Raw genomic sequence first — 18,236 nt, 5'->3', positions numbered from 1 at the left:
TCTGCTTCATAGGTAAAATTAAATTAATTGCTAATTACAACATTAAAATAACATGTAAAGGCTGTACAAATACTAGAAATCATGAAATAATTGGGAATCAAGTAACAAACAGTACATTTCATTGATCTATTATAACTTTTATGCTATTTTGGTCGCTTGGCTGTTTACTTTTAAAGGTCCAGAAACTAAAAAAAACAAAAATACAAAAATAATTTAAGAACACTTCAATTTAAGAGTCCTCCAGGAAACACACACATACTGTAGATCCATGGCAGGTGAGATGTTGGTTTAAGAAATACAATTCTTTCTTATTACTATGAAGTAAATTTAAGAATTAAACTAACCCTGAAACATAACCTACTCTAGAGTTGACTATGTTCAGAGAATACATCACAATTGTTACATCCCAGATGTAACGTTTGCCTAGGGTGAAGTAATAACAGTGAAAAAGAAAAAAAAAGATTTTGGGTGAGAGATTGGGCCTGGCCCTGCCACGCATGGGAGACATATTAAATTCCATCACAACAAGTTTTATTTACAAAGAATGTAAATAACACAGTAACCCTCAAGAAAGGAAAAAAGGCATCTGGGGTGTATTCCAGAAAGCAAGTTTATCATACCGTCAAACATACCCTAAAATCTTGGTTGATTCACCCAAACCTTGCTTACTCGAGGTATACTGGTTCCAAAAACGCATCCGGGAGTAAGTTCATCAAACTCAGAGTACGTTCATGGTTAACACATAAGACATTCTCAACAGAGCGATGAATCGACGAGTCACCATGGAAACGGATGCTAAGAAAACTGGCCATACTAATTCTTTCTTCTGCTTTCGTTAAATTCTTACTTATATACTTAGTCCATATCACCACCTATTTGCTGGCTGTGCAATCGTGTTGTCATCTTTTCATTTAATAATCTTTAATCACTGTGAATAAGAACTATATTGTTTGTTTGATGCTAATTATATAGTAAAAAAACTGATTAAACTAAATTACAGTTTGCTTGCAAAGATAACATGGCTGTAAAAGGTTTTTTGTTCAGTCATTTTGCTTCCACATTACTTGAAAGGTAAGATGTATTATATATCATATCATGTCTTTTATTATAGAAATACTGTACATTATAGCAGAGAAAACTTTCTGTTGCAAAAAAACAAACAAACAAAAAAACGTCTGATCAACGGAGATCAAAGATTTGTGAGAATTATATAGCTATATATTAGAATAAAATTCACATTACCTAGTTTTAATAGTGCTTTATATATCGATATAACTATAATATTGTGCACAATCTGCCATGCCCACTGGAGCCTCATCAATAAAGCATGCATGCGCTGAACACCTCTGAAGTAAACTAACCCTGGAACAGATCCTGCTTATGGTACAGCTTACAGGTTATGTTCAGAGTGTAAGTTTGTATGGATACTTACATACCCTGAAAGTTACCTCTGTTTTTGGAACCGAAAGTTGAGATTATCCACTTACCCTTAAACATGTCACATAACCTGCTTTCTGGAATGCCCAAACACACAACATCTAACACAATATACACTATTATAGTAGCATACAATTAAATAACCCCCACTATGGCCATTTACATACCCTGAAAGTTACCTCAGTTTTTGGAACCAAAGGTTGAGGTTAAAAATAAATAAATAATGAATGTCATATATACAGGTTTACATTAAGCAGGTTGGTGCGAAGCTTGGTAAGTTTTAACAATATGTATACAAGAAGTTTCTTACAGATGCTCATTTTTGTAGGTACATACATTCCTTGGTATATTATAACAAAGTAAGGTAAATATTATTCTATTGTGTCAGGCAGGACAGATATATGAGAGCAACATGTCGACTTCATTAGCAATGATAACAGGACCTGGGTGAATATTTTCACGTAGATAGTGACAAGAAGTCATCTGCCAGACATCGAAGTAGATCACTCCATCAATATCTCGGAACATCTCCTGCATCACTGTATTCAGCTCTATTGTATACCAATCACTTTGAAAAATATCCTGTAACAACACAGACCAGTAACAGACAATACTATAAGCATTAAAATTTACTTGGTTTAGACAAACTACATTGATTGTATTTTCTACCAGAAACAGTGCTGAGTAGGTTACTTAAATTTTTGTCTGTCATCTGTTATAACTGACATTCAACTTTGACCTTGTAGGCCTATCTCATAGGGAGAAAACAAGGAATAGTTAATTTAAAAAAGTTATTTATAGCAGAATGTCCAGTAAATGGTAACCATTTGTTTACGGAAAAAATTGTTACATTTCATTCTGTTTCATGCCTTCTGAAACATGGAATAGTCCTTGAGTCAAATGGACTACTTTGCTTGTACTCTGGTACCCATCCACTTTCTTAGAAAATAAAATGAGTTGACATTCTGCAACACCATGGAAGACAATCATACAGGTTTTTAATGACAGGATATGACTGAATTACACCATTAAGGGATGGAATTTAGCATGAATTGGAAAATGAAGTGTCACCTCAGCACAGGCATACAGTATTTGTGTTTCTAGACTTTAAATATAAAGACAGCAGGACAAATGTACTATATTACAAATACAAGACAGAAAAATTATCAAAAATGGAGTAGGATTGGAAAATGAACAATTGTACCTTTAATCCTGCAGTGTTTCCAGACTTGATGATGACGGTAGTCTCTGGTGCACGACTCAGCAGAGCAACAACAGACTGACGGATTTTGGCGACTTCATGCACGTAAAATGTTATTGGGTGAAAAACCAGGTGTGCAAAGATCGTGAAGACAACGACTGCATGAGGACCACCAGCTATTTCGTCAATATCATTGCTGATATAGTGCAAGTCGGTAATTAGCATTTTAGTAAATCGCAAAGGAACACCGTGTGGCCTCCAGTGAACAATGATATTATTTTTCAACTCTATAGCCATCAGGGGTCCACCGGTACGAGGAGTGTGGAGGTCCATTCTTTTTATGTCTAAATAAGATAAGTAAAACTTAAATTAGACTCATTGCTTGATTTATTTATTAAACAATGTTGCAAAGCTGCCTTTTATTTTACGCAGCAACCCCCTAGAAATATGGGCACTTAAGGAACAGTACACTTAAAAAAAAAATAGAATTCTGTCATCATTTCACCCATATTGCATGTTTGAATGTTGTAAATGATGATATAATTTTCATAATGGGGTGAAGTATCCCTTCATAGATGCACTGACTCATTTGCATGTCAGAATGTCATTGCATTAGATGCAAACAAATTATTTATGAATTTTTGCAATTACATGTTGCAATGTGGAAAAACATTACAGTATTATTTTTTAAGTGTGACCTGTTTAAGTCTTTAAAAACAATTGTCACTTGATTTAATATTTTGGAGTAATGGCAAGACATTGATGCATTTGTTGAAGTAGCCTATCCAAATACTTTTTGGGGCTTCTGTATATTTCAGTTATATTACTTTTATGACATGAAGTCTTAAATAACATGAGAATATATGTAAATAACCCCACGCCCCCCTCCCATCAATGTCATTTTTGAACAACTTGCCTGGCACTTTTCTTTCTAAATACTCAAACCACTGCCTGGTGGTGGAGTCTCCCATCAAGTAGACAATCTTGTTTTTAAGACAATTTCCCATTTGTGAAGAATTGAACTGTTGGGTGTTGCATACAAAAGACTTCCAGACATCTTTCAGATAAAACCCTGCAGGAACTGGTGTTGTCATGCCAGATCTGCATCTCTCCATTGTGCCTAAAGAAAAGAAACATTTATCTGAAGAGTCTTTGCCGTAATTATGCAAATTCTTAATTCTCTTGCAACTAACTACAATTGCTTTTAGACTATATCGGTCCTGATATATGAACATACCAATGGCTGTAGTGTTGGGAAGGACATTTATGATTTTTGTGTTTCCAGTAATAGCAACATTTGTTAATTTCCTGTGGAGAAAAAAAAAATCTTCCACAGTTTTTCTAGTTTTACAATTCCTCTGTAAATCATTCTGTATCCTTTCCCACTTACTTTGTGAAAATTTGCTTCTCAAAAGGATTTAATGGAGTTTCCAAACCACCTCTTGAGTGATGAACCAGTTTGTCACAAGAAAGTTTCTTTGGTCTCTCACACTGCCAGACCGTCCCTGTTTTTACGTCCTTATACTCACAGCAGCAGTGGCCTTTACTCCAACCTCCATCTGGACCCCACTTAAGATTACATTGTACTACTTCACTGATCCTGGTTTTATTGAGTCCTGGCCCTTCAAAGTGGCCATTATAGTGGCTGCGTGGGAATGAGGACTCCCTGTATTTTTTAAGAATCTGCACAACCTCACTGGAGTGCTCGAGACGTACATAAACTTGTGCCTGACCTTCCCAGGGCAGAAGAAGAGCTGCAGAGTAAGTCCCATTACAGTGATCCACAACCTCCCCGTACACACTCGCCTTCAAGAAGAATAGAGAAGGTTAAGTGTAATGCAGAAAACGTCTCTGGTTACGTATGTAACCCTCGTTCCCTGAGTAGGGAACGGAGACGTTACGTCGGATGACGACGAAAGGGGTTTCGCTTAGAAAGCCTATCAGCTTCGAGTATTACAAAACGAGCCAATGGCAAAGAAATGCCATGGGTCTGCGGAATTTGCATGACGTAACTCCGCCCCTCCTAGTGGGTATAAAAGGAGGACGCCGGCAACATGCAGATATGTTTCTTCGCTGAGGAGCCAAGACTGAGCTCAGGCGATCCCCGCGGTACAGCGGAAAGTGGCAGTCAGACGTAACGTCTCCGTTCCCTACTCAGGGAACGAGGGTTACGTACGTAACCAGAGAATTTCCCTTTCGTTGTCACTCCGAGTTACGTCGGATGACGACGAATGGGGTTACCAGTCTAATCACGCCACCTACTCAGCTGTCTTCCAGTGCCCTGCGTAATCAAGATCCCTGTCGTAGACGGGACGAAGGACTCCATTTATCACAGGAATACCAAGGTACACTGGGAAGCATATCCCAATCTAGGGGAAGTATGCAATTAAAGCGACTTAGACATATGACCCGAAGGAAACATATGGAGAACACTGGGGAATCCAGCCGCAGGTGGAATATTTCAACCCCAGGGGTGGCAAGGTGGCGTGCCAAGTGAAAGACCATGCACACGGGAGGCACCTAGCCGACCCGCAAGCAATAGACACTGGCGCCGACGTCAGGAGTGCTGGAGGAACTCAGGGCTTTCGGGGAAGCTCACCTGAGGAGAATATCACACATATCCAGTCCGTGGAGTGGAATAGCCAGCAAGCGAAGACAGCTGAGCGGGTCCGGTACTAGCTGGTTGAAGCGAGTACACGAGAGGACACTAGCTCCACTCGGAGATTATAGAATCTGGCGAACGTGTTAGGTGTCGCCCAGCCTGCAGCTCTGCAGATGTCTGTTAGCGAGGCGCCATGCGCTAGAGCCCAAGAGGACGCCACGCTCCGGGTGGAGTGGGCAGTCACACCAAGGGGGCACGGACGACCCTGCTGCTGGTAAGCCAAAGCAATGGCGTCCACTATCCAGTGAGACAACCTTTGCTTGGAGAGAGCCTTTCCCTTCAGCTTCCCACCATGACAGACAAAGAGCTGGTCTGAGGTCCTGAAACACTGCGTTCTGTCTACATAGGCGCGGAGAGCGCCTACTGGACAGAGCAGTGCCAAGGCTGGGTCTGCCTCCTCCGGGGGCAGCGCTTGCAGGTTCACCACCTGGTCCCGGAAGGGAGTGGTGGGAACCTTGGGCACGTATCCAGGCCGGGGTCTCAGGATCACGTGAGAGTAACCCGGCCCGAAATTCCAGGCACACTTCGTCAACGGAGAATGCGTGCAGGTCCCCTACCCTCTTGAAGGAGGCCAGTGCAATCAGGAGGGCTGTCTTCATTGACAGGAATTTAAGCTCGACTGATTGCAGGGGCTCAAAGGGAGCACTCTTCAGGGCAGTTAGAACCACTGAGAGGTCCCAAGAGGGAACGAGAGGAGGGCGAGGAGGATTTAGTCTCCTCGCTCCTCTCAGGAACCTGATGAGGGCATGGTGTGCGGCAACATAGACCTTGAGGGTGGAGGGAGACAGCCTTCGCTCCAACCCCTGTTGAAGGAAGGAAAGCACAACGCTGATCGAGCATCTCCAGGGGTCTTCTCGGTGAGAAGAGCACCAGATGACGAAGAGGTTCCACTTCAACGCATAGTGTCTCGTGGACAAAGCTCTAGCGGAAGTGATGGTAGGGTACTCAAACCTGCCTCGAGCCGTCCAGGAGCCACACGTGGAGGCTCCAGAGATCGGGACGAGGGTGCCACAGGGTGCCCTGTCCCTGAGAAAGGAGGTCCTTCCTCAGAGGAATGGGCCAGGGAGGTGCTGTCAGAAGGAGTACAAGTTCGGGGAACCAGGTCCGGATGGGCCAGTACAGCACGACCAGAGTGACCTGCTCCTCGTCCTCCCTGACCTTGCGCAGGGTCTGCGCAAGAAGGCTCACTGGGGGAAACACATATTTGCGGCCCGGCGGCCAGCTGTGCGCCAGTGTATCCGTGCCGAGCGTGCCCTCGGTCAGGGAATAATACAGGGCGCAATGGATCGAGTCGTGAGAGGCAAACAGATATATCTGTGCATCCCCGAACTAGTCCCAAATCAGCTGAACCGACTGGGGATGGAGTCGCCATTCTCCAGGGAGGGGCTGAAGCCGTGAGAGCTCGTCGGCTGCACAGTTCAGAGCTCCGGGAATGAAAATGGCTCGAAGCGACCTCACCTTGACGGTTGATGTACGCTACAGTAGCGGTATTGTCTGATCGGACTAGTACGTGTTGACCCTTGAGCAACGCCCGGAAGCGGTGCAGGGCAAGGCGTACTGCCAACAACTCGAGGCAATTGACATGCCATAACTGCTGGGGTCCTGTCCAGGAGCCCGCAGCAGCATGTCCATTGTACATGGCGTTGAGACAACAACATGCCAGGAAGCTCGTTCCAGGGGGACACCCGCCCTGAGAAAACTGAGGTTCGACCACGGGGTGAAGAACTGACGGCAAGTTGGAGTAACTGGTACTCGGAGCGGGCCTTGTTGCCATGCCCAACTCGGGACTCGGTCGCGAAGCCAAAGCTGAAGCGGTCTCATATGAAGCAATCTGAGCGGCGTGACTGCGGCTGCAGAAAAAGTTTCAGTGGAACCACACTCTTGCCCTTGAATTGTCTCAGGCAAGTCAGCAGTGACTGCGTGCGCTCGCTCGTAAGCTGCGCGGACATGGCGACCGAGTCGATGTCCATACCGAGAAAAGAGATCCTCTGCACGGGGCAAAGTTTGCTCTTCTCCCAGTTGACCCGAAGGCCCAGACGAGCTAGGTGCCGGAGCGATATAACTCAGGATGTGAATCCCATGTTCCCGGAGGGGAACAAGGGCAGCCTCGACGACCTTCGTGAAGATGCGAGGAGACAGGGCTGGCCCGAAAGGGAGAACCGCGTACTGGTATGCCTGCCCCTCGAAAGGAAGAATGGAGACATGAAAGTAGGCATCCTTCAGGTCGATCGCTGCAAACCAATCCTGGGGCCGTATGCATTCGAAAACGCGTTTGGCTGTGAGCATCTTGAACGGCATTCTGTGAAGGGAGCGGTTCAGTACGCGCAAGTCCAGGATTGGCTCTAACCCACCGGTTTTCTTGGGGACCATGAAGTAGGGGCTGTAAATCCAGCGGGACAGACGGGGAAGCTCTAACCAGGCTCCCAGGAACTGAACCAGCAGGATCATGCGAACCACAGGCGTCCCCCCGGAGGGGCAGCGAAGCGGAGTAACTGGCCCAGACGTGGACGGCATAGCGGCCCGATGTGGGGGCACAGTTAGCAACCGCGCCCTGGCAGAGGGGCCAGGGGAGGACCAGGCTGGTGGTCCTGCGGGCGCCTGCTCTGCCAGGGGTCTGGCGACAGAGGGGGATAAGGGCGAAGCGGTCCGTAGACGGCACGCCGTGTCAACCACCTCGGGGACAGAGGGGGGCGAGGAGAGCACGGCTTGTGGGTGCCGCTCTGTGTCGCCCGAGAATTCTGTGAGCTCAGGGAAGAGGGGGTCATTTTTGTCATTAACCACTTTAGGGTGCTGCCCACCCGTGGGTGAGCAGCGGGGAGCGGAGAACAAAAGATTCTCCCCCGGCCCTCCACCGGGGGAAGGAGTGGTCCTGCTTTCATCTCCTGAGAAACGACAATCATCCCTGAGCGGCCCGTCTCAGGAGCGCCGCTTGGCCCGGCGTTAGCGGGGGGCGGGGCAGGTGAGGGCTGTGGCTCCTTCTTGCGGCTTCCTCCGCGACCGGCCCTGGGTGGAGGCTGCTGCATGGTCGGGTGGGAGGGGCGGGAGCGGCAGGAGGGCGCCCTCGGCGGGAAACAGGCTGAGGCGTCTGCCCAGCCGGGCGGGTGGAGGCAGCAGCGGGCCGGCGGGGCAGAATGTGCTTGATGGCATCGGTCTGTTTCTGGGCAGTTGAACTGTTGGGCAAAATCCTCAACTGCACCGCCAAAGAGGCCGGCCTGGGACAGGGAGGCGTTGAGCAGACGGGTCCGCTCAGATGTCTCTCCTGGACCACAGCTGTGGACATCACCAAACCCAGGGAGCGCGCGGTAACCTTCGTCGCCCGGAGAGCAAGGTCGGTCGCGGCGCACAGCTCATCAAAGAGCGCTGGGTTTGTCCTACCCTCGTGCACATCTCTGAGCATCTGGGCCTGGTAGACCTGCAGAGTGGCCATAGCATGCAGTGAAGCAGCCGCCTGTCCCGCCGCTCTGTAAGACTTCGCCACAAGGGTCGACAAAAATCTACAGGCTTTAGATGGGTGCTTAGGCTCGCCCCAAGAAGAAGCACTCTGAGGACATAGTTGCATGGCAACAGAGCGTTCAACCGGGGGAAGCCCAGTGTACCCACGGGCAGCTGCCTCATCGAGGGGAGGAAAGGCGGATGAGACCAACGAGTGTTCCCGAGAAGACAGGGGGGTCTTCCAGGACTTCGAGATCTCATCATGCACATCTGGGAAGAAAGGTATTGGGGTTTGCCGAGGACGGGGGTCGGCGGCCTTACCCAAAAACCAATCGTTCAGCCGCGAGCGCTCAGGACAAGGTGGAGGCCTCCACTCGAGTCCGATGCTCGCGGCTGCCCGGGAAAGCATGGCCGTCATCTCCGGATCGGACTCGGGAACAGCCGTATGCACACCGGAAGGTGGCAGCTGTGACGAGTCTTCACTTCCGGAAGAATCAATCCCACCTTGTGATGCTGCAACAGACATGGCATCAACCTCTGTAGCTTCAGCTGAAACACACGGGCCACCAGAGGGTAGACCCGTGGGAATCAACAGATCACTAGCGGGCACCGTCATTGAAGAGGGAGTCTGGTGTCGCGGACACATAGTCGGCGCCTTGTTCCAGACCGTAACCCTCAGGTCACCCTGGCCACCAGCCGAAGGACGGGGGGTGGATGAGGGGACTCTCACTCTTGCGAGTTCACCGAGTCTCGACCTTAATGACGCGATGGTCATGTTCCCACAGAGAGAACATGAGTCATCCACGACCGCTGCTCTAGCATGATCAATGCCCAAACATACTAGACAACGCTCGTGCCCATCAGAGTCCGATACCAATGTGCGGCAACCAGAAGTACACGGGCGAGGCATCTTTAAAAAGACGTGCCGCGTGTAAGATCTTTTTGTGAGAAAAAACTCAAGTGTTGAGGCACCCGGGGAGACACGCACTGTCTGGCAAACAAATGCAACAGATAAGCAGGAAGCACGCGCTCGCCGTAGATCGCCATCACACCAACACTCGAGGTACTCGTTTGTAAGACAATTCAGAGATGGCTTGTGGAGAGAAGAATAAACTTGGCTCCGAAGCGAAAACATATCTCCATGTTGCCGGCGTCCTCCTTTTATACCCACGAGGTGGGGCGGAGTTACGTCATGCAAATTCCGCAGACCCATGGCATTTCTTTGCCATTGGCTCGTTTTGTAATACTCGAAGCTGATAGGCTTTCTAAGCGAAACCCCATTCGTCGTCATCCGACGTAACTCGGAGTGACAACGAAAGGGAACTCATGTCTGCAGGTAAAGCAAGCTTATAAATCTAAACAATATGTAATAGTAATATTTTGTAAATTAACCTTTGATTTGCCTGTTAATTGCAATTAACAGGCAAATCAAACTCAATATGATAAATGTCAGTATACTGTTTCATTAAAATGGATTTTAAAATAAAATATTTTATAAAATAAACACACCTTGAGCTTTGAATTAAATAGCTTTGCTTTGAAAAAATCTCCTCCATATCTTTTCAGGTTCTTGTTGTGGTCTCTGGCTGTGATGGTAATTGAGATCTTCTCTCCCACTTTGTAACTCTCCTTGAGTCCCACAATAGAGAATGTTGAGTGGACTGTGCTTGTGCTCTGATCCAGGTGAGTGATTTCTTGATTTGGACCGTACCAGTCCAAAGCTTTCTGTAACCTTTCCCACTCCTCTTCACTGATTCCCATGTCAAGAATGGAAATTACATATTTTGAATTTGTTTTAATCTGTTTTCCTTTAACGGGTCTAGGAATGGGTGAATGGAATTGTCGTATCTGATGACCACTCTCCAGGAATCTCCATAAAGTCTGAAAGATGACCAGGAACTACCATTTTAAGGAAAGTTACTTTTAAGCAATACGTTACAATATTAATTATGTTACGTAGTTAATTTAATGGAAAGGAATGTGTTAGGTTACTTTCTCACCTGGCTGAGTGTTTAACACATTTTTGCAACCAAGAACAGCCTATATAACATACACCTTAATTTTCTTTAAAAAACACATTCAAAATATCATTATGTTTTGACCACTAGAGCTATGCCATACAAAATAACCCTTGACATTACAGGTTATACCTACTAAACCACTCATTCTATTGAAAGTTGAATTTTTAAAAATAAAAAACTAGTTAATTCAGTTGTTTAAAAAACATTTTTTAAGCAAATTAATTAAACTGAAATGTGATATGCATTACTTTAGAAAAAATAACTAAAATATTTAAATGTAGATATTTATGTCTTAAAAGTAACTTATTACTTTACTTGTTACATCAAAAAGAAAACAATCTGATTATATAATGCATGTTACTTGTAATTACCCCCAACACTGCAAAGCAGTTCCCTTTCGAAGGGAACTCAACAATACGTCAACGACGCTATGGGGAACGCCTCAGGCGTGACAGGTGTCTGAAATCACTATCAAATCACGTCAATCATATTGACCGGCGACAGCCCGCGAATCATTAGCGTGAATGATTAACGTGCGACCTGGAAGTATAAAGGGGCGCCTTGCAAACATGACAAATCATCTCATCGTCTTCAGGGACTGTCTGTTTGAAAACGCTACTCAATGAAACGGTAAGAAAATGAAATGTACAGCACACGAGTGTGTTTTTTCCTGCCTGGGAGAAGAGCGCGCACGAGAGGTTCTCGAGGGAATCCTCTGTGTGAACTGTGAGCGTTTTTCTCTTAAAACGCTCCGCTCTCGTCTGGCCCTCTTCTCGAGTGAAGGGGGTTCAACGTCTGGTCCGCGTGGTCCCGCTCGTGCCGAGGCAGAGCGGCGACTTGCATCATGGGCTTCCAGATAGAGCTCATCGATCATCTTGAGAGTCCTGTAAACCTCTCAAATGATTCGACGGCTGACGAGGGCGAACTGCAGGCACCAATGGTTTCCTGCAGTTGCTGCTCTTCAGAACGAGCAGGAGATGGCTGAGGAGGTTTATAATCAGGTAGATCCTGAACCCTCTCAGCCACCCTGCCCCGTGTATGCAGACCTGGTGGATGTTGTGGAGCGCGCCGCCAACAGGCTGTAGCTGCCATGGCGACGCGCTAGAGGAGAGACCGCTCGCGGTAGGCTTGGCGATCGGTTTCTCCCCTGCCATACACACCAGCTCAGGTGAGCCTTCCATTCCTTCCTGATCTTCACACGGAGATCGAGAGGGCATGGAAGAGCCCATACCTTGCCCGTATTCACCGACATCAGCGGATTAATTTCGCTGATGTTGAGGGGATCGCAGAGCATGGGTATGTGTCGATGCCGCCCATTTGACGAGTCGTTTGCGAACTATCTTGTGTCTGGGCAGGCGTCGACACTGAGAGCTCCAACCCTGCCATCCAAACCGCTAAAGTCAACAGCACGTTTGAATGGCAGAGCATACACGACAGCGGTTCAGGCTGGTGCTTCCCTGCACACTATGGCGGTGCTGCAGGCATATCAGGCCGACCTGCTGCAGGATCCTGCATACCGCTGAGATCCGGTTCCACACCCAGGCAGGCGGGAGGGCCTGGCCCTTCACGGTCCGAGGACCGTAGACAGGGCCAGAGAGCCACTGTCGCCTCTCGTGCGCCCCCTCCATGGAGGAACAGGGCGCAGAAGAGGCGTGACTCCCGCAAGAAGAGGGATCTGAGGGAGGTTATCCAGCACAAGCGCACACAGTGTCGCTGATGGATAATCTCCCCGGAGGGCTTCTGTTACGTGCCCACTGAATGAGTTTGAACAGGGACAACATAACACATAAAAACGACACCTCAAACGTCAAATGACAATACAAAAACAATTTATTGTCAATGGTTTAAATGATAAATAATTGAGTCACAAAGAAAGCATGGTGGTAAAATGAATAGTAAAACAAACAGAAAGAAAAACCCTGCTCACAGCTGTCTTTCGGATCAAAGCTCTCTCCTGCCTCCCGTCCAAAAAGAAAGACAATATTCCGGTGAGTCTTCCGGGTCCGCTGACTGCTGGTCTAGCTAAACCTACACTAAACAACGTGATAACCCAACACCAATACCACCAGCTCGAAACAAAAGAAAAACGGGTAAGACGTAGTACATACACAAGCGTCCCGCTAAGAACGGCATCAGAAAGAAACATGACGCTGACCATGTAGACGCCTCTGTGGAGCCGAGCGCCTGCGAGCACTCTGAAGGGCACGCGCGCTGCCATCAGAGACGACTCAGGAATGAAAGTGAGAGCGTCAACCAGGTGTGAGAGAGAGCGGATGTTGATCTCGGCGTCCTTATAGCAGCAAGCCCCGCCCACTCGCAGCTGGCGAGACGTCACGTGACCTATGGGGAGAGACAGCGAGAAAGAACAGCACAGACCTTGTTCCCAACAGGCTGACCAACGTAACAGCTTCATTAAAAAGAAATCCAGCCCTCTCCTCTCTTCTGACTCCCCAGACGTTCATTACATCAGGCCTGGGGCTGGGCCTATGATAAGAACGATGTTCCAATGGCCCGCCTAGGCTTGGCTAGTAGAAACGCCTCTTTCAGGCATGTAAAGTGGTGGACCCCAGGGTCATAAAGAACTATCTGGCGAGTCTTCACTCCGCACGCCGCAGGTGAGCTGACTGGTCTTTTAAGAGTAATTTTTTGTGAATTAAAATTCCGAGATGTATCTCTCTACAGACCTCGTTCCCTGTATAGAGCTATGGGGTCATGTCAAGGTAATAAGGTAAGAGAAGTTTCCTGGATCATTAGGGCCCTGAAGTTCCCCGTTAGGTGGCCAGAACGATAACTATGTTAGCCTTCGGGCTGTTAGCCACCTCAGGGTAGAGTAGTTGGTCTCTCTCTTAGAATTTTTTACTTAGAGTGTTGACTGACGCTAGAGCTTCAGATAGATCTTATGTCCGGCCCACGGGTCCGTTGACTTCTTCCTGAGTATTTCGCCCCTTGAGCTCTGTTTGGGTTTCATTAGGCTGAGCGATTCTGCAGCCATTTGTATGGAATAATACAGACTATATTCTTTAGTAAGGCTGTGGCTCCTCCGAGCCCTCAGATTGATCTATGCTTGCAGGCTGGCCCTCACCAGGGCCGCCTCTGTAGCTGGCCTAGGCTGTGCCAGGGATAATAGAGGCGCTCTGCTAAAAATTTTAGCATTTCTTCCTCTGACCCTTCACTGTGTGAATGTTGGTTTCTAGCATCCCTGTATAAACAGCCTCCTCCCGTGGGAGTCGTTAGGCCAAGGCCCGCCCCCTTCTCTGCATTCTGGGGTGCCTAGAGTAATGCAGCGTGGTGCTGAGGATGGTTTGTAAGGACATGGTAGGCCTCAAACAGGCCTCCGTGGTATATATGTCTTTATTGAGCAGGGTTAGGCCGTCTTTCGCTTCACGAAGAAGACTGGGTTTCCTGCCCGACTCTGCCATGCAGAACTGGCCTACGGATTTAGGCCGCCAGTTTAGGCTTCACTCACCTCGCTGAGCTACTGCTCGAGCGCTAGGTTGTAGGTGGTTGGCTTTCATTCAAGCCCCACTCCCCTAGGTTGGGCACAGATACATTTCTGTCACCCCTAGAGCCGCTGGCAGGCCCGCACCCTGGTAACCTCAGGGTGAGGTGTGAGTATTCCCCTGTGATACAGGGTAGGTCTGAGCACTTCACTCCCAGTTCTGTTTTATCCCACCTCGCACCACTATGGCTCGGGTCGAGTATGAAGTAAGCTTCACTTCTTCTTTGGTCGAAGTACGCTCCCCTGAAGCCAGAGCATTGCCCTGAGCTGACGCCCATGCATAGATGGTAGGCCCCTGACTAACTGGGGCCTCCGTTGAGGCAGAGTGGCGTATGTTGTACTCCCCTTGTTTTAAGGGTGCTAGCTTTCTTGCGGAGTACACTGCTATGGGCAATGTGATTAGGCACCAGGATGCTGTAGGCGCTGTGTAAACAGTTTTTCTGCCAACGAAGGCTGCGCCATTAGGTAGTAGGCCTCAGCAGGCCTCCTTGATTGGACAGCCCCCCAGAGGGCACTGTAGGCCAGCTCACTTTACGTGGTTGGCCTTGGTGGTTCGGGCAGTTGACTCACTGATGGGTAGTAGGCCTTAAACAGGCCTCCTCGGAGGTGAGTCCCAACATTGTGGGACATACCTTATAGCGCTACTGGAAGCCCATTAGTGAATTATGCTGTGTAGTATGGTTTCCAACAGTGTACTTTATGGCAGAATATGACTTGCTATTAGCTAGTAGGCCCGACCAGGCCTCCCTGATAGGCGAGTCCCCAGCTGGCTGGCCTTAGCAGGCCACCTTATACTTTCACCCGGACTCAGGGCTCAAAGCTACCAGTGGTTATCAGGTAGTAGGCCACTCAGGCCTCCCTGAAGGTGAATTCCCACTTAAGATGGTTATCAGGTAGTAGGCCTCACCCGGCCGCCCTGAAGGCGAATTCCCACTTACGTTGGCTATCAGGTAGTAGGCCTCTCTGGGCCTCCCTGAATGTGAGCTCCCAAATATTGTGGCTGTCAGGTAGTAGGCCGCTCTGGGCCTCCCTGGATGTGGGCTCCCAAATATTTTGGCTGTCAGGTAGAAGGCCTCACCAGGCCTCCCTGAAGGTGAGTTCCCACATGCTGTGATTATCAGGTAGTAGGCTCCTCCAGGCCTCCTTGAATGAGAACGGTCAGGTAGTAGGCCTCACCAGGCCTCCCTGAAGGTGAGTTCCCACAGATAGTGGTGACCAGGTAGTAGGCCTCACCAGGCCTCCCTGAAGGTGAGCTCCCCACATACTGTGGTTGTAAGGTAGCAGGCCTCACCGGGCCTCCCTGAAGGAGGAGTTCCCACGTACTGTGGTTATCAGGTAGTAGGCCTCTCTTGGTCTCTCTGAAGGTGAGCATCTCACATACTGGGGTTATCAGGTAGTAGGCTCCTCCAGGCCTCCTTGATTGAGAACGGTCAGGTAGTAGGCCTCACCAGGCCTCCCTGAAGGTGAGTTCCCACAGTTTGTGGTTACCAGGTAGTAGGCCTCTCCAGGCCTCCCTGAAGGTGAGCTCCCCACATACTGTGGTCGTAGGGTAGCAGGCCTCACCGGGCCTCCCTGAAGGTGAGTTCCCACGTACTGTGGTTATCAGGTAGTAGGCCTCACGTGCCTCCCTAAAGGATCAGGTAGTAGGCCTCTCCGGGCCTCCCTGTAACGCTCCCTAGTGGTGCTGGGTTTATGAAGCTAGTGGTCTCTTGCTATCAGTTTCAGCTAGCCTTAATAGGCAGCTGCTGAAGGCGAGCTTGCGCCCTGGCTCGCTAAAGTGTTCATTCTCTGCTAAAGGTTCCCTCCCGGAACCTTTTCTGCCTACAGCCTGGTTTGCCTACCAGGCAGACCTTGTGCTCCCCTCACGAGGGTCTCTTTGAGCATGCGGCTTCCTGAGTCTGGTCAGACGGTCGTAGGCCTCTCGTGAGGCCTCCCAGTTAGATCAGCCCTTAGGCCTTCACAGGCCTCCTCAGTGTTTTGAAACACAGACACTGGGTTGATCCGTGGATCGAGTAGAGAAACTCCCCTCGCTAGCAAGGGTCGGAAAGCACTATGCTGAGTCATACTCTCCGGGATATCCCGTCTCTGAGATCCGGGCCGAGTGGTTCACTGCCAGCTTCGCAGTCCCTCGGGTTGGATGCCTTACTTAAGGCATTTGTCCAGAGGCTCTGTCTTCAGACAGACAGGATTTGGCCAGACTAAGTGTCTATGTACTGGCGCCAGGTCAGGCCGTCCTGGTGGCATTTCGGGGTGAGTACGTTCCCCTGAATAGTGACTGGCTGGGGTTCCCTTGGGTTCCCTAGCCACATTCCCTAGAAGGGACCCCTTCTAATTGGAAGCTGAGGTTCCAGGCCCGGAGCCGGCCCAGGTAGACCTTTCATTTAACCATGTTTATGAAGGTTTTTCTGTGAGGCTGTAGCTTGGGCTATGACCGTAGGGAATGCTGTCACTGACAGCCCAGTGTGACCTGAGGGTGAGTGGTTCTAGCGTTTCATTTGAAGTTGCTGGTTCTGACAGTTGTCACTGCCACTTGGCATGCACTCCCCTTAGCATGGCGGCGTTGGTATATCGTTCCCCATAGCGTCGTTGACGTATTGTTGAGTTCCCTTCGAAAGGGAACGTCTCAGGTTACGACTGTAACCTATGTTCCCTGAGAACAGGGAACGAGACAATACGTCTCCCTGCCATGCCGCGGGGCTTGCCTACCGTACAGTCCCTTCAGACGATAAGGTGATTTGTCATGTTTGCAAGGCGCCCCTTTATACTTCCAGGTCGCACGTTAATCATTCACGCTAATGATTCACGGGCTGTCGCCGGTCAATATGATTGACGTGATTTGATAGTGATTTCAGACACCTGTCACGCCTGAGGCGTTCCCCATAGCGTCGTTGACGTATTGTCTCGTTCCCTGTTCTCAGGGAACATAGGTTACAGTCGTAACCTGAGACGTTTCCTCAGTGGCGGCCAACCAAGATATTGCCTTTCGTCAGTGAGGTATTGAGGTTGGTCTTTTCTGTTAAAGCTGGATACCCTGGTGTGTCTCTCTGTTACAAATTTGTGCATAGCTTTCCATGTATTTTAACTTAGGTATTTTGAAAAGATGAAGTCTCCTCAAGTTCATTTTTACAAATAGCAAAGGGCCCCTGTGAAATTAGGTATCTAAGTTTATGATTTGCTTTGTGGCAGAAAGTTTTGTATGGAAGCTTGTTTCAGCCACTAAATAAATAAATAAATAAATAATAGCGACTTTTTATCTCACAATTCAGACTTTTTTTCTCAAAATTGCGAGTTTACATGCGAGATATAAAGTCAGAATTGCGTGAAATAAAGTTGCAATTGCGTGTTGTAACGTCAGAATTTCGAGATTTAAAGTCAGAATTGCGTGATATAAATTCAGAATTGCGAGATATAAAGTCAGAATTGCGAGATATAAAGTCAGAATTGCGTGATATAAAGTCGCAATTTCGTGTTATAAAGTCAGAATTGCGAGATATAAAGTCGCAATTGCGTGATATAAAGTCGCGACTTTATATCTCACAATTCTGACTTTATTACACGCAATTGCGACTTCATTTCACGCAATTCTGACTTTATATCTCGCAATTCTGACTTTATAACACGCAACTGCGACTTTATATCACGCAATTCTGACAAATAAAGTCAGAATTGTGAGATAAAAGGTCGCAATTACCTTTTTAATTTTTCATTCTGTGGCGGAAACAAGCTTCCATAGGTTTGGTTGTCAAACCAATTGATAATACAATCTTTGAAAACATTTTTTCTCAGTTCCAGCGTTTGGCCTTTGTAGAGCAGTGTTGTGCTACTATAATATATATATATCATAATTTTGAGTATAGTTGGGATGTAGTATGTGCACAATGGGCCCAAAGTTTGCAAGGTTAGGGGCATCAAATATTTGAAAGATATTCTGTGCTTTCTTTGAGATTGCTTTAATTATTTAAATTCAATTTTTCCAAGCTAGTA

At 47.9% G+C, this 18,236-nt stretch overlaps 1 protein-coding gene and 1 long non-coding RNA gene across 2 annotated transcripts in view; both read right to left on the bottom strand.

Moving 5' to 3' along the window:
* Window positions 1-284, bottom strand: part of LOC143751585 (uncharacterized) — a 121,923-nt gene extending 121,639 nt beyond the window's left edge. The window contains exon 1 of the long non-coding RNA XR_013207272.1: window positions 187-284. This is a non-coding gene — a long non-coding RNA (uncharacterized LOC143751585). The remainder of the gene's footprint in view (window positions 1-186) is intronic.
* A 1,396-nt stretch (window positions 285-1,680) lies between these two features.
* LOC143751584 (NXPE family member 3-like) overlaps window positions 1,681-18,236 on the bottom strand; it is a 28,481-nt gene continuing 11,925 nt past the window's right edge. The window contains exons 3-8 of the mRNA XM_077244162.1: window positions 10,242-10,613; window positions 4,029-4,444; window positions 3,876-3,946; window positions 3,555-3,758; window positions 2,642-2,982; window positions 1,681-2,019 (exon numbers count right to left, since the gene is read on the bottom strand). Of these exons, the coding sequence (XP_077100277.1) occupies window positions 1,822-2,019; window positions 2,642-2,982; window positions 3,555-3,758; window positions 3,876-3,946; window positions 4,029-4,444; window positions 10,242-10,613 (1,602 nt within the window). The 3' untranslated portion in view covers window positions 1,681-1,821. The remainder of the gene's footprint in view (window positions 2,020-2,641; window positions 2,983-3,554; window positions 3,759-3,875; window positions 3,947-4,028; window positions 4,445-10,241; window positions 10,614-18,236) is intronic.

Source organism: Siphateles boraxobius, unplaced genomic scaffold, assembly GCF_051911475.1.
Source record: "Siphateles boraxobius isolate OS27281-9 unplaced genomic scaffold, OSU_SipBor_1 26, whole genome shotgun sequence".
Classification (NCBI taxonomy): domain Eukaryota; kingdom Metazoa; phylum Chordata; class Actinopteri; order Cypriniformes; family Leuciscidae; genus Siphateles; species Siphateles boraxobius.
The sequence above is the reverse complement of the archived record's forward strand: the minus strand, read 5'-3'. Positions and strand labels throughout refer to the sequence as shown.